Source organism: Humulus lupulus, chromosome 2, assembly GCF_963169125.1.
Source record: "Humulus lupulus chromosome 2, drHumLupu1.1, whole genome shotgun sequence".
Lineage (NCBI taxonomy): Eukaryota > Viridiplantae > Streptophyta > Magnoliopsida > Rosales > Cannabaceae > Humulus > Humulus lupulus.
Window position 1 is genome coordinate 135,445,320 of NC_084794.1, and position 16,366 is coordinate 135,461,685.

The 16,366-nt window shown below is 33.6% G+C and overlaps 1 protein-coding gene across 1 annotated transcript; it reads left to right on the top strand.

Moving 5' to 3' along the window:
• Positions 1-4,790: 4,790 nt before the first annotated feature.
• LOC133814760 (uncharacterized) lies at positions 4,791-5,249 on the top strand. The gene has a single exon (XM_062247681.1). It carries the CDS (start codon positions 4,791-4,793, stop codon positions 5,247-5,249), a length of 459 nt encoding a protein of 152 aa, XP_062103665.1.
• Positions 5,250-16,366: the final 11,117 nt, after the last annotated feature.

Here is a 16,366-nt window from a genome sequence, read left to right on the forward strand (position 1 = left end):
CTGGGCTGACGTTTTGGCTCTCACAGGTAGCCCTTATCCTGAACCACACTCGATTACTGTGTTAAACGCTTTGGATGTAGATTATTTTTCTATTTTGGTCTAAATTGAGGCAAAGGAGAATATCACTTGGCAAGAACTTCAGGATATCTTGCTGAGTTATGACAATTGACTGGAGAGATTGAGTGCTTTAAACTCATCAGGCAAGCTGCTTAAAGATGCTGGCTCTCCCTCGAAATTTTTTGCTAACAAGCCAAATTACACAAATCCAACCAAACGACCATTTTAGAACAACAACTTTGGTGGTCGATACTTGAATCCCAACTACCCAAGAAGAGGAGGCAATAGACCCCGAGGCAGAGGTGGAAAAGGTAGTGGCTCAAGGCCCACTTTCCAAGTTTGTGGCAAATACGAGCATTCAGAAGCAGTGTGCTACAATCAGTTCGATGAAGCATATATGGGAACACCTCCAGCAATAGGAACCAACCCAGATAAAGGGAATTTATCAGCAATTCTAGCCACTCTTGAGATTGTTGACAATGAGGGGTGGTATGCTGACAGTGGTGCGAGCAATCACATCACATCTGATGTTGATAATCTGAGCAACAAGTCTGATTACAATGGTAAGGAAATATTGACAATAGGAAATGGGAGTAAGTTGCCTATTGCTCATACTGGTTCTGGTTTATTAAAATGTGACAATCAAAATGGCCTTATTCTAAATCAAATGCTGCATGTTCCCAAGATATGCAAAATCCTCATTAGCATTTCAAAGCTCGCTGCTGATAATGATGTATATGTTGAATTCATTTCTGATTGTTGTTTTGTGAAGGATAAGGAAATAGGGAAGGTGGTGCTACAAGGGCCACTTAAGGATGACTTAAATCAATTGCAAACATTGGAACCAAAGTCAACTATCAATGCTAGTACTCGGTCAAAGTTTGGTAGTTTTGAGTCTTTTTCTTTCTCTCCTGAAGCATCTCTACAAAATGATAGTGTCAGTTAGTCTAGTTTCGTCGAGTCTTTCATTTCCCCAAAGGATGTATGGCATAGACGTCTAGGGCATCCATCAAGTAGAGTTTTGAGTCAAGTGTTAAGGGACAACAATGTAAAAAGTTTGATAAATGAAAAGGAAAATTTATGTGAAGCTTGTTAGTTTGTTAAATCTCACTCTTTACCTTTTGCATTATCTGAAAATAGAGCCAAACCACCTCTTGAATTAATCCATACCGACATTTGGGGACCCTCACCTGTCATGTCCAACACCAACATAAGATTCTATATCCATTTTATAGATGACTATAGCAGAAATACATGGATTTACTTCTTGAAATCAAAAGTTGATGCCTTAAATGCCTTTATCCAATTCAAAACTCTTGCCGAAAACCAGTTTGGAAGAAATATAAAAAAAAATTACAAACTGATTGGGAACGAGAATATCAGGTTTTCAGTGACTTAGTCAAGCAAAATGGTATTATTTTTTAACACTCATGTCCCTACACTTCAGCCCAAAATGGAATAGCTGAAAGAAAACACAGGCACACATTAGAAATGGGTCTAACTCTCCTTGCTCAAGCCAAAATTCATTTAAAATATTAGTGTGAAGCATTCTCCACTGCCCTCTTCTTAATAAACTGTCTCCCTACACCTATACTAGCTGGTAAAACACCTATTGAAATGCTTCATTCTAGGAAACTAGATTACAATTTTCTCAAAGTCTTTGGTTGTGCCTGTTTTCCTTGTCTTAGACCATACCAAACACACAAGTTCCAATTCCATTCAGTCAAGTGTGTCAATTTGAGGTATAGTGAGTCTCACAAAGGTTATAAATGTCTAAGTCTTAGTGGTCGAGTATACATCTCTAGAAATGTAGTATTCAACGAAAAGGAATTTCCCTTCAAAATTGGATTTCTAAATAATTACCAAAAGGAAAGCCTTGTTTCAGTTCAAAATCCATCTTCCTGGTTTGTCCTACCAAATGTACAAACCTCCAACTCAGAAAATGCACCTTCAGATCCCATAGTTGCAGCTGATATATGCCATCTTGAAGTTGTCCAAGATCACTCACCAGACCTGTACACCGAGTCATCAGATGACAACAATCAGGTCAGACTTCATGAGTTCAATGCCTCTGTTATGGATGAACTAAACTCTGAAAACTCAGATGTTGAATCAGATGCATCTCAGACCACTACTGACCTGCTTCAAACTAGCCACACTCAAAAAGAAGTTCAACCAACTCATCCTTTGATTACGAGATCCAAAAATGGAATTTACAAGCCCCAAGTCTATGTTGGACAAGCGAAGTGGGAAGACAAAGATGAAGAACCAGATTCAGTTAAGGCTGCACTTGAACACAATGGATGGAAACAAGCTATGACAGAGGAGTTTGATGAATTGTAAGCCAATCGGACTTGGACTTTAGTTCCTAGACTGCCTGAATACAATATTGTGGGAAATAAATGGGTCTTCAAGCACAAATACAACAGTGATGGTACCTTTCAAGATTCAAGGCAAGACTAGTAGCGAAGGGATTTCACCAAAGGCCAAGAGTTGATTTTAGTTAGACTTTTAGCCTCGTTGTCAAAGCTTCTACAGTCCATGTGGTTTTGACAATAGCAGTGGCAAAGAATTGGGGCATAAGGCATCCTGATATTAATAATGCCTTCCTACATGGACACCTTGAAGAGGCAGTGTACATGAACCAGCCACAAGGCTTCGAAGACAATACTAAAGCTGATTTTGTGTGCAAATTGAACAGGTCCTTGTACGGGCTGAAGCAAGCCCCAAGGGCCTGATTTGATCACCTCAGAAGCCACTTTACTTGAATGGAAATTTGAAAACTCTCAAGCTAATTTCTCATTATTCTTACTCATGACCAAAGAATACATCATTATGGTACTCATCTATGTAGATGACATCATTGTGATAGGCAATGATCCCGAACAACTGCACAAATTCATTTCTCAATTGAACAAAAGCTTTGCTCTCAAAGATCTATGTTCCTTACTTTCTTGGCATAGAAGTTTTCCGAGACTCCACTAGACTTTACTTGTCTCAAGGAAAATATGTTGCTGAAATGTTGAGGAAATTTAACATAACAAATCTGAAATCTTGTCCTTCACCTATGATCTCAAGACGACCACTGTCTCTTATAGATGGTGAACTTTTGACAGATCCATCTTCTTACAAGAGCCTCATTGGTGGAATACAATACCTTACTCACACTCGACTAGACACTTCCTTTGCAGTAAAAAAATTAAGTCAGTTTCTGAAAGCACCAACAACAGTGCATTGGTCAGCTCCAAAAAGAATTCCGAGGTATCTCAAAGGAGCCACTCATCATGGTCTTCACATCAAATACAGCGAAAGACTTTCATTAATAGGTTTTTCAGATGTAGACTAGGCTTGTTGTCCAGATGACAGAAAATCAGTAGCAGGTTATTGTGTATTTCTGGGAGAAACTCTTGTTTCATGGTCATCTAAAAAGCAAACTGTTGTTGCCAGGTCTAGCACTGAGTCAGAATACCGACCCTTGGCTCAAGTTGTTGCTGAAATAGCCTGGTTGCAAGCTTTTCTTCAAGAGATAAAATGTCCTCTTCCTTCAACACCAGTTATTTGGTATGACGACATGAGTGCTAGTGCACTTGCATCCAATCCAATATACCATGCCAGAACAAAGCACATCGAACTAGATGTAAATTTCATTCACAACAAAGTATTGGAAAAGAAGCTTGACATTTAGTACATTCCCTCACATGATCAGATAGCTGATTATTTGACTAAATGCATATCACATTCCAGATTCAGATTACTGATTGACAAACTCAGAGTGACTGATTCTCCCCTTCGTTTGAGGGTTGGTGTTAAGAATACCTCATTACTCTGCTGCTCTACACAACCAGCTGCACTAGCACCACACTGAATTGTCATCTAGAATATTCACACTCATCACGTCATTTCTTTTCTATTATTATTAGAATTCATTTTGTTATTTTATTCTATTTTGTTATTGGACCACTTGTAATCATCTTATTGGCTTATCAAAGCTTTGTACTCAATACCCTACATATAAATACATCATTTACTCTCAGCTCTAATTGAGCTGCAATTTTGCAATTACAGTTCCATTGTTTTTCTTCGTTGTACTTATTACACCGTCCTTTAGGTATCTATTTTCATTAGTTTAAAAAAAAAAAAAAATCCTCCTTAATATTGGTAACTTATGACTAGTTCTAATTCATGGCTAATTTATAAATTTTTCATATATCACTTGATTATGTATGAGTGTGATTTATATCTTATAGTAAAATAATTATTGACGTTTTAGACACTATTAGAACCGGTATCAGTATGTACGTGTTCTCTACTTGAATAAGCCATGACTGTTTCTGTTATTTACTTAAAATTTGTTCAATTTTACAAATAATGTAAAAATTGAAGAATTCCAATGTAAAATATAATAATTAATTTTGGATGGCACCAACCTCTTGAGTGAGACACAAAAGTGTGCAACAAATAATAAATGTGGCAAATAACTTGGTCAAACATTTTACCGACTTTGTTGACATATATGAATACATCACTTATGAGTTATGACTACAATACCCTCCCATTCAAACATTTCTTTGTCTATATATCTCTGTTGTTATATGCTTTTCAACATCACCCACCCATAATATTTTTCTCTACGCTCACCCTATATAAACAGACTCTTATTTTTTAATTTTTCGTCAACCAAGAAAAAAGAAAGTATCCTCACACTCCTATCTTACCAAAACCTCAGCACAATTATGGAGTTGCTTCCAAAACCCTTGTATAGAAACTTAAACCGGTTTTGGCGGCGGAGGCAATACCGGCGGCTGGACAAGGCTGCCAGAGGGCGGAAAAAACTAGCGGTGGCATGGTTTGGCGGGGAGCCGGTGCGGCGAAAGTGGAAGTTGAGAGCTCCACGGAGGCTGCGAATACTGCAATTGATCGGAAGATCGCCTCTGAAGCTGTGGAGTAAAATAAAGAATGGGTATATTAACATGATGGTTAACTTGGCGGGTAACGTTGGTTCCTTGAACACCAATAATGTTTTTGGAGCAAAGAGAATTCCAAAATCTAAGCCAGCTCATGATCGTAAATCAATCGTTTATTCTGGGGACGAGGTGGAGAGGAGATTGATTATTGAGATCTATAAGGCTTTGCAGATAGTTTCAGCTCATGATCATCAACATGGTGATCAAGAGGTAGTAAGAGCCGTTTAAAGAGCGTGATCGAACATAATATATAATATGTTTTAAGCAGATTTTTTTTCGAGCTCTTATTATTGCTCTGGATTTCCCTATCTCGACCGGTAAACTTAGTTGGGGATGCTTTGTTTATAAAAATAGATATATTATTTCATTACTTTTTTTTTCTTTACTTTATTATCCATTTTAATTTCGACTACACACATAAAAAAACTTTAACTTTATTTTGCAATATTATTGAATTTGGCCCTGCTTCTACGATCGCCTAGCTAGCAACAACACAACTCATCAGCTACGAAGACTTTTTTTTTTTGTTTAAAAAAAGAGCATATAAATCCTGATGTAGATAAATTTTTTAATAATGAGAATAATAATAGAAATAGGTTATTTTTTAAATAGTAATAATAATAGAAATGGGTTATTTGTTATAATAATAATAATAATAATAATAATAATAATAATAATAATAGAGAGATAGGTTAGTTCGAAAAAATAGACTATTTGGAAATTACTTCAAAATATAAAAATAAACAATCTTGTTCTACTCGCTAGCTCTATGGATATGTCCAATTCTGATCATGTTACAATTTACAACATCAAATATATAAATTAAGCTCAACTCTCCGCCTTAAAGGAAAAAGTAATATCTCCATATTATTATGGAATCGGATTTGCGAGAAAGTCATGCAAGCAATCCGCAACAAGAGTAAAGATCAATCTTCTTTAGCTTCCATTTTCTTAGGGAAATCGTTGTTATTTGTAATGAATATTTTCATATTACTTTTTATTTTTATTATTATACTAGAAGTACTAATAGTGTAGCTCATTCTTTAGTCAAATTAGCACTTTGTAATAATGATCATATGGTGTGGTAGCCACCCTACCCAATTTATATTAATTTTTTTTATTTAGGTTTATGTCTTCAATCAATGATATTCTTTTTCTCTTCTTAAGCTTCTTCCTACTGGGTTTTGATAAGGCCAAATTTTCCTAAAGAAAAGTAAGAAGAATCTCTACTCGGCTTTTATAAAAGAAAAAGTGTTCTATATGTTGTGGAAGTTTTAGTCAATGAGAAAAGGTCTAAAATGCGAATCTAATTTCTATATATAACAGAGATATGGGTAGCAAAAAAGAGATAAACCATGGGCCAAATTATTGTTAAGACGTGGGCTGGGCTAGGCTAGAGTTTTGAGTGCATAATCTTCTAAAACTTCATATTAAAAGAAATTGACAAATACGGTTGGAAGAAATATTACATTATATTGTATAAAATAAATAGATTTGTAACAAAAAAAAAAACACAAAAAATTTCATCCTCTCCATCCATAGAGATTGACCGGGGTCGAGTAAAGCGACGAGGGTTAGGGATTGAGCGGTTTTCAGCTGCTGGCGAATGCAACTGGGCAACATGTAGTTGACATCAAGGGTGGCCGATGATGGTCAGCAATGGTTGGCCATGGAAGAAGAAGAAGAACTGGGGGAGGAGCGCACCATACATTACTTTATTGTACCAAATATCTTTTGTGTTTTGCTCCTACTCCCCGAGCTTTACACTCACTATCTTGGTGGACTTGCCTAGAAATCTCACTGATACATCTAACAGATGCTGAGCATTCTCCCTAGCGTTCAACTTATTGAATCCTTCCTCAGTGTTTAATCTTTAAATAAACTTTCTCAGTGGAACAAGTTTGAAGTTTAAGCACACATCTAGGTACTCATTTGAACTTTGAGCACTCATTGATGCCCATATTAATCATATGCACTCTTGTTGGTACCCTGTTGCAAAAAATAAACAATATATTTGCAAGTGCACAAATCGAACAAGTACGTAGTGAAATGATCAAGAGACCGATATCATACCACAAGGATTAAACTTAACTAAATAAATTAAAGACAACGAATAAATGACCTAATTTTATTTAAGAAATCAATTTCGAGGATGATGGAAAGATTAAAAGAAAATATTAATTTCAAAAGAAAATAAATAATTAAATGGGAAAAACTCAATGACAATTGTTAAGGTTTCAACTTCACTCTCAAATGATTATAATCCTTTGTATTAATGTCTTTAACCTAGTTCAATACTCTAAAGAACCTAGAACATTGTTTTATCTCTACACTCTTTGTCGAGCGCCACATAAAGAATGTGTAAGTGATACTAGCATATATCTCTATACAATTATATATCCCTACCTTCATTAAATTCATCTCTAAAAATAATTCTAAATATTCCACCTCTTGATTTCACTACCTAGAATTATTTTGGCTACTTAAATGATTGTTTATCTCTCGATTTCACACTATCTAAGTTATTCTACATGCTGCCTGATTATTTAAATGTTCACATCTTGAGTAATAATTCTCATAATCTAAATACAACTTAAATAATAAACATGTAAGGCAACTCACAAGAACATGATACATACATTAATCAAAGTAGAACATAGATGTAAAGAACTAGAATTAACTTCGTTAAATCATACAATTAAAAATCAAAACAAGAGATCCATTTAAACCCTAGCAAATAAGAGAATTAGCCACACATGTTGTGGTTCATAATTCAAAAATATTGTCAATTATAATCTTTAAAATAAAAGAGAAATAAAGAAGAATGAAGAAAAAATGTAGAAAACTCGTCAATTGGCTTTGATTCACTTCATAGATCTCCACAAATATGTTTCTCCCCCTTACAATTATATTCTCTTCCTTTATATATATCCCTTGGTCTTGTTCTAGCCCCTAGAAATGTCTTTAACTCACTCTCATTCAAATTTGAATAAAAAAATGTGTGTAAAACCAAAAATCTTGAAATTTATGGCGTGCTTGTTTTTCCTTTCTTGATTCAACATCACTCAGTAAAACATGCATAATATTTTCATTCAAACTCCAAATGCAACTATACAACATATTTTAGAAAGATGAAAAAGAGATATTGAATTGTTCGTTTCTCTCGAGAACTCCAAGAAAATAAACAAAACATAGTGCACTTCAAACTAACACATCAAATCCACATAAAAAACTTGAGGTAAACATAAAACAAATTAAAATAACCATAAATAATTGCATAAAATATGCACTCACTGTTGTGATTGATTAAATATATGGTGAAATTGGTTAGGCACGAAGATGTGCAAAAACCATAACAATTTTACAAAAGTCAACATGTGAGAGTTGACTTTCAAAATAGACATTTATAAATCTTCTTTTTAGGCCCAAAGTGTTCTTTGGAGTATATGAGAGTACCCAAAAAATTTAGAAGCATTTGACGATGTTTTGACAATCCTTCAATATTCATTAACGGCTAAATGGACCCTTTAGAACGGGAAGAACTTTCGGGGGAGGAGACATTCTTATGGTGAGGAATACTAAATTTTAGAAACAGGAAGAACTTACAATTATCTCAACGAAAGTACCAAAATGTTGATAATTGATTTCTTCAACGAAAAAACTTTTCTTTACATTAATACTGCAAAGTTTTTGAAAATTAAAATGATGGGAAAAGAAGAAATTTATAGTGGTTCGACCCTAAATAAGTTAGCCTACATTTATTGGAGTGATTTATTATTTTTTTTTAGTCTTGATTATTAATGCGTTTTGCCCAATATAAATCCCCTTGTTACATGATAGGCCTCCTATTGATCATAAAGTCTTTACAACAAAGTTTTCTTAATTTAAGATGGTTACCCGTTTGTTACAATTACATTTATTTGAATTTAAATTGAAAAAAAAAACTAAACTAATTTACAAATAAATATCTAATTCACTATTGAGCTTGAGAGAGTCATCCCAACATCATATGTGTTATTTAAAATATGTTAGGCACTAATTGTGTGATGGGACTATATATTGCTAGCTACTTGGTGTAACGACCCTCCAAACATACAAGACCAAATCATACGAAAATTTAAAACATTTTATTTTTAACTCATTGTATCGAAAATCCATATAAAAAAAAACTTTTAAAAGATTATGTGCACACATTTTTAGTTTAGTAAACAGAAATACAACCCACTACAAGAAAAAGACTCTACAGCGACGACATCTATTGCGACGACTCTAAAGTCGTCGTTGTATGTAGGCAAAATCCACGAAAAATTATTTTTTGTTAATTTATTTAAAAATAAGCTACAGTGACAACTAGGGTTGTCAACAACACATGAACTGGCCCTCCGAATTCCTGATGTCCTACAGCAACGACGTGGGTATCAGGAATTTGGAGGGAACACAAGGCGGGAACAGACTATACGGCGACAACATGTCGTCGTTGTAGGGTATTCATAAGAAAAAAAGAGGGAAATATGTTTATCTATAGCGATGACATGTCATCGCTGTAGGATGCTCAGGGAACTCAACCACCCATAGTTGGTTGCCTATTTGCACACCCTATAGCGACGGCATGTCGTTGTTGTAGAATCCAATATATCCACTGATCAGTTATTTTTGTACTCTATAGCGATGACATGTCGTCGCTATAGGGTCCAAAATAAAATGTGGGAACGTGAACCGCCAAAAAATTTAAGTCAAATTTCACTGCCTATAGTCGTCACTGTAGAGTTGATGCGTAGCACACAGGGGGATTCGTGTACTATTCACTATCCTACAGCGACGACATGTCGTCCCTGTAGGGTCTCACTGTTTGAGTGAAACGGTGCGTTCAACATTGGCAACGGCATTGTATTCCTTATAGCGATGACATTTCGTCGCTATAGGTCCCATCGATATAACTCCCTAGGCAGAGCCTTTCTTCCTCATTTCTGCTCAATTTTCTTCAAAATCAGAGAGAATTCTCTCCGTTTTCTCATCCGCCCAGTGCCTCCCAACACCGCCCAAGGTGTTCCGACGCCATTTTTGGCCCTCCATTGTTAGGGTTAGTTCATTTATACCCAATAATGTAGTTATTTGCTTTAAATTTAATTAGTTTTTTTAATGATTATTTGTGTGTATTTTGTATGTTATTGTAATGGGTTTGTTAAAAAATTTATTGATTTTTTTTCAGATTGTATTGGAGCATCCCGAGCATTTTTCCAATTCATTAATATCATCCCGAGCCTCCCGAGCCTTTGGGTATTGTTTGTAATCTTTATTTTTAATTTTTTTTTTGTGATTGATTAAAATATTAATTGATAAATGTTTATTAAATTTTTTTGTTGTTATTTTGTATTTTCAGAGTGCATTGGAGTACTCTTTGGATATCATCTCTAGCTTTTGGGTATTTTTTCCAATTTTTAATATTTTTTTGTTTTGTTTTGTGATTAGTAGTGTATTGATAAATAATTATAGTTAATTTGTATGCATAAATAGTTTTTAAATTAAATTTGTATGTTTGTTAATTTATATTTAATTTGATATTAAGTTATGAAAAATTGTTAGGTCAGATTAATTTTTTTTTCAATTTTATATATGTTAGGTTAAATAAAATTCTTATTTTGAATTATATATATATGTTAGGTTAGATAAATAATATGTTTATAATATCTTTTTGTTGTTATTATTTGTGAATTCAAATGATTATATGTTCTGAGACTGATTTATATGTTTTTATGCAGATTTTAAATTTTGGAATAGGCTAGATTATAGTCGTTATGTTGCCGAAATTTTTGTAGATTTAGAAAAACTAAACATTACAAAATCGTTTTAAAGTTAGTGTGTTTAAAATTTTTAAATAATAAATTTTAAGCAATTAATAAAAATTAATTAAAAATGATAAATTGGAAATTAAAATAATAATGTTACAATTATAAAACATTATCAATTTTTTCTTTTATAAAATAAGTAGAAATTGAAATAATAATCTTTAATGGTAAATTAATAAATTTGTAATTAAATATATATATATATCTATATAATTGTTTTTATACTATATTCATAAAATTTGATAATATATGTAGATAAAATAGGTAATTAAGTTAACTTTATTCTTAAAATTAAGTTAAGATTAAAATAATATTTTTAAAATAATAAAATTTTATTGTTGTTTTTAAAAAACATAAAAAGTGAAAATTATATTAAGAATTTGATAATTATTAAATAACATAATAAAAATTATAATTAAATATTTGATTATATAATGAAACGTTATAATACATTCATAACTAACAATAATATATATTCCTAAAATTTGATAATATATATTCATAAAATTTAATAATTTATTCATAAGATTTCATAAAATTATTAGCAAATAAAGGTAGTTTTTTTATGATTATCACATTGTGATAATTTATTTTCCACTTGAATCAGTTCTGACGATTGATAAGAGTTGGATAACAAATAGACGACGTAACTCTGATGAGTTTTGGAATGGTCTTCAAGCATTTATACAAATGGCCAAGAATCATGTGAATGCTTCGAGAGAAGTCAGATGCCCATGCGTTCAGTGTGCCAATATGCTAAATCACAAACTGGATGTGGTGGAGGCTCACATACACAGATATGGGTTTTTGCAACAATACGTGAAGTGGACCTACCATGGTGAAGTTGCTATGCCTCCAGTAGTGGACGACGGGGCTCCAGTGACTGATGAGATGATTGACATCATCAATGATGTTATTGGTTAACAAGACACTAACGAAGAATGCGTAAATGAAGGAATTTCATATGGTGGTGGCAATAGTGTGGAGAATCAATTTGATGACCTGTTTTGAGAGGTTAAAGCTGAGTTATACCCTGGTTGTACATGGTTGTCTTCCTTGAACTTCTTGGCGAAGATGATCCACATGAAGGATCTGAATAAATGGACAAATATTTCCTTTGATGAACTTTTGAAGTTTATGAAATTTGCATTCTCGAAGGAGAATAAGATTCCAACTACATTCTATGAGTCTAAGAAAAAACTGAGGAAGTTAGGGTTAGGTCATCAATCAATCCATGCTTGCAAGTACAACTGTTGTTTGTTCTGGAAGGAGAATTCCCAAAAACAGAGTTGTCCTGTACGTGGTGAGAGCCGATGGGATGACAAAGACACAAAGGGGAAAAAAATCGCCCACAAAGTGTTGCGGTACTTCCCTTTGACTCGTAGGCTGAAGTGTCTTTATGGTTCAAGGCATACAACAAACTCTACTACAAAAGCACCCTTTTAGGACACTTTTTTAGGGCACTCACCCAGATGCGAGTCCTAAAAAAAGCTTCTGGACTTTTTAGGACTCACGTTCAATTTCTTTTAGGGCTCGCGGAGCGAGTTCTAAAAACTCATGCGTGTCCTAAAATTTTGATTTGTTTTTTTATAATATACACATCTTGGACATTTTAGGACTCGCGTTGTGAGTCCTAAAAACATTCTTTTAGGACTCACGGAGCGAGTCCTAAAAATTGATGCGTGTTCTAAAAGATTTATTTTGTTTTTTTAATAAACACCTCTAGGACTTTTTAGGACTCGCAACGTGTCTTAAAAGTTTTTTTTTTATAATACAATATATATGGTGTTGCCAAGTTTCGAACCCCCACTCTTTAAGTTAAGGGTTTACCGTTGCCCCAACACATCTCATTGATAAATAAATGACTATACAAATATTTTTATCATAAGCACACTTAATTAATAATTAGAAATAAGTAGATTTTAGGGTTTATTTTTTCAGATCTAACCTAAAAAAAAAAAAAAGAAGAGAAGGGAGGGGCTCGACAGGGTGGCTAGGGGGCTCGGGTCGATGGTGGGGACGACGGCTGGACTGGGCTGGCTGGTGGTCGATGGCGCAGGGAGGGGTTCGGGCTGGGCTGGGTCTGGGTCGACGGTGCAGGGAGGGGCTCGGCAGGGACGACAGCTGGACTGGGCTGGCTGGTGGTCGACGGCATAGGGAAGGGTTCGGGTTGGGCTGGGCTGGGTCTGGGTCGACAGTGCAGAGAGGGGCTCGGGCAGGGAGGGGCTCGGCAGGGATGACGGCTGGGCTGGGCTGGGCTGGCTAGTGGTCGATGGCGCAGGGAGGGGTTGGAGTTGGGCTGGGCTGGGTCTGGGTCGACGGTCCAGGGAGGGGCTCGGCAGGGACGACGGCTAGACTGGGCTGGCTGGTGGTCGATGGCGCAGGGAGGGGTTTGGGTTGGGCTGGGCTGGGTCTGGGTCGACGGTGCAAGGAGGGGCTCGGGCAGGGAAGGGCTTGGCAGGGACGGTGGCTGGGCGCGGGGCTGGCTGGTGGGGTTCTCAACTTCACAGTGGCAGCAGGTATTTCTTTCTGTGGTGTTGAACTTTAGTTTGGTGATGTTATGGTCTTAGATTTTCTTGATAGCTGTCTTATTTTATTGTTCATCTGTAAATTCCCTAGCTCTTTCTTGATAGCTCTCTTATGTTATTGAACTAAAACAGATAATTGCCAAGTTTCCACCATGAAATAAATCACTTATTTGATTGGATTGTTGTATTTTGTGACTGGATTTTGGTGTGTTAATGGTCTATAAATAAGATGTTGCTTTCTATTAGACAAAATTTTCCATTAAGGATTTTTGAAACCATTTCAATAAAAATTGACCCCTAGTCTAGTTCATCATCCATGATTTATGAGTTACATGGCATTATATCAAAATATTTATTTAAATCTAACGTAGCTCTTGATATTCATTTTTAAACTTAGAGTGGATAATGTCTTATTCTGAGTTTGTCTCTTAACAATAGAACTAGTAATTGATTTGGTAATTATGTTTCCCTTTGATCAAATGAAGGAATGTGTATATGTTTATTCTCTAATTGATTTAGTATTGCACTTTAGTGGAGTTTGAATATCTTAGATATTCATCCGTAGTGAAGTAGGTTCTAGGAATTTTGTGTGCTGTGGTGATAACGGAAGATTGAAAACTTGCATGTCTTAGTGAAGTAGGTTCTGAGAATTTTGTGTGCTGCGGTGATATATGGATGAAAACTTGTGTGTTGTTTGATTTGTTTGACATGTTGGTGTTGATTGTGACAGATGACTAGGCTAGTAAATTAGGGTATATGATGTCCGATTTTCTATAGATTTTTTTGTGCTTAGTTTTTTGTGGAAATATGAAAAAGATGACTGTCATAATGATAAATTTGTGATCTGGATATTTAACATTTCACGGTCTACTTAATAATTAAGTTGATTATAGAATTTTAAATTCATACTTAGATCTGAGATAAATTTTTAATTACTAGAATAGGCTAAAAAAATTATGTTTTGTTGAAACCCACTATACATCCAAGATAGGATTCAAATTAGTGATGTTTCTTTCTTAATTAATCAATTAATTAAGTAGTACTAATGTCTTATCACTTAAGCTCCTTCCCACTTGAACCGTAACATTATAATAAATAGTAAGCCAGCATTAAAGTTTTAACGAAATTAGAGATTAAGAGGTGGATTATGATTAAAAGGGTCTCTTAAAAGATGCTTATTTAGATGCTTAATTTAGTCAAAATTATTTGATTTGAATACAATTTGCGTAGCTTAATTATGCATTTTCACTTTGATTTGATTGTTAAAAGCCAAATGATGATGATGATGTGTGCATTATTTTTTTTTGTTTAGTTATTATTTTATTTTATTTTTATTGTCGGCTAGGTGTATTATTGACATCCATAAAGTTGGATCAATATAAAGTAAAAATTGTATTATCATATTGTCAAAATAGAGAAAGATAGATGGGATTTGTGGCTTTGACATGAGTCAAATATATGAGAAAAAAGAGATACATTATAATACAACTCTATCATTTCTTAATAATAATAATATTAATAAAATCAATGCTATCACGAAGTTTTGGCAAATTAACAAATTATTTTTCAATTCTATTTGCAGAAGATATACATGCTAATTAATAATAATTGATGGAGCTAAAAGTTTTTCTTAAGGGACTAATTGCATTTAAAAAAATGAGACTTTTTTTAACAAATTTTCATAAAATTTTATGTTAATATCTATTTTGTTTACAAATTTAAAATACAAAGAGAAAATTAGGGGAAGTTGAGCCCCCAAACTTAGAAAGTGCTGAATTATATTACAAAGTTATAACAAAATTAAATAGTATAATTATTAAAATTTTGTTACAAATTTAGTTTGCTATTGTGCAATGGAGATTAATTGAGGTCTGTCAAAGATTGGAGCATGATCTTGTGATCCAGAGTTTTAATGGTATATTTTGCTATTGTTTTAATGGTATATTTTCTATATTGTGCAACTAGTTTTTTTGGTGTATTTTGTGACAGATTTTTGGTGTATTTGTTAACTAAGTTGAATGGATTAATATGGTAGATTTATGGTCTATTTTGTTGTTGATTTTGGTATAGTTTGCTACTGTTTTGAAATACCTCTATGTACTGGATGAATAACATTTTATGAAATAGTACTATCTAACAAGAAATTGTTTGCTCCTTGACTATATAAATACGTATAATGATACTGATAGTTTAATTCTCGCATTTATTATATATATATATATTTATAATTGTTGTGTGTGTCTACTTATTTATAAGTTTGAATTATAATATATTTATAATTAAAGAATTTTTTTATAATGTGCAGGTCTATATTGAGATGCATTTCTTTGGCACAATACTAAACAACATTGACAGTTTAAGTTTTTAGAATAAAAAATATATTTCACTAACATTGGATACATTTCTTGTTTAATATTTGGTGATGATAAAATTTGATTGTAGTATAAACTATCATGTAATATGATTTTGTAAGCTGAGTAGACTAAATAATGAAATTATATTTTTGAGTAATTAATAAAAAATTATTTTTTCGTATTTTCTTTTGAAATTTTAGAAATCTAACATATATAATACATTTTGTACACTCAAAGGGATATATTTTTTCTAAATCAAAATGAAAATTGTAGCTGCATTTTAAAAAAAAAAAAAAAAATACTTTTAAGGGCATGCAAAGTGAGTCCTAAAAAATTACTTAAAGGTACTCAACCAGATTTTTTAGGACTCGCGTTGTAAGTCCTAAAATCTTAATTAAAGGCACTCAACCAGATTTTTTAGGACTTGCGTTGTGAGTCCTAAAAACTTAATTAAAGGCACTCAACCAGATCCTCCCCCTCCTCCTCCAAATCCCACGCGAGTTCCTAATTCCTGTGAGACATGTAATATACTATAATTAGTATATCTTTTATCAATAAATGACGAATTGTTATTATTTTATTCAATTTAATTGTATTGTTTAATTAATATATGCAGC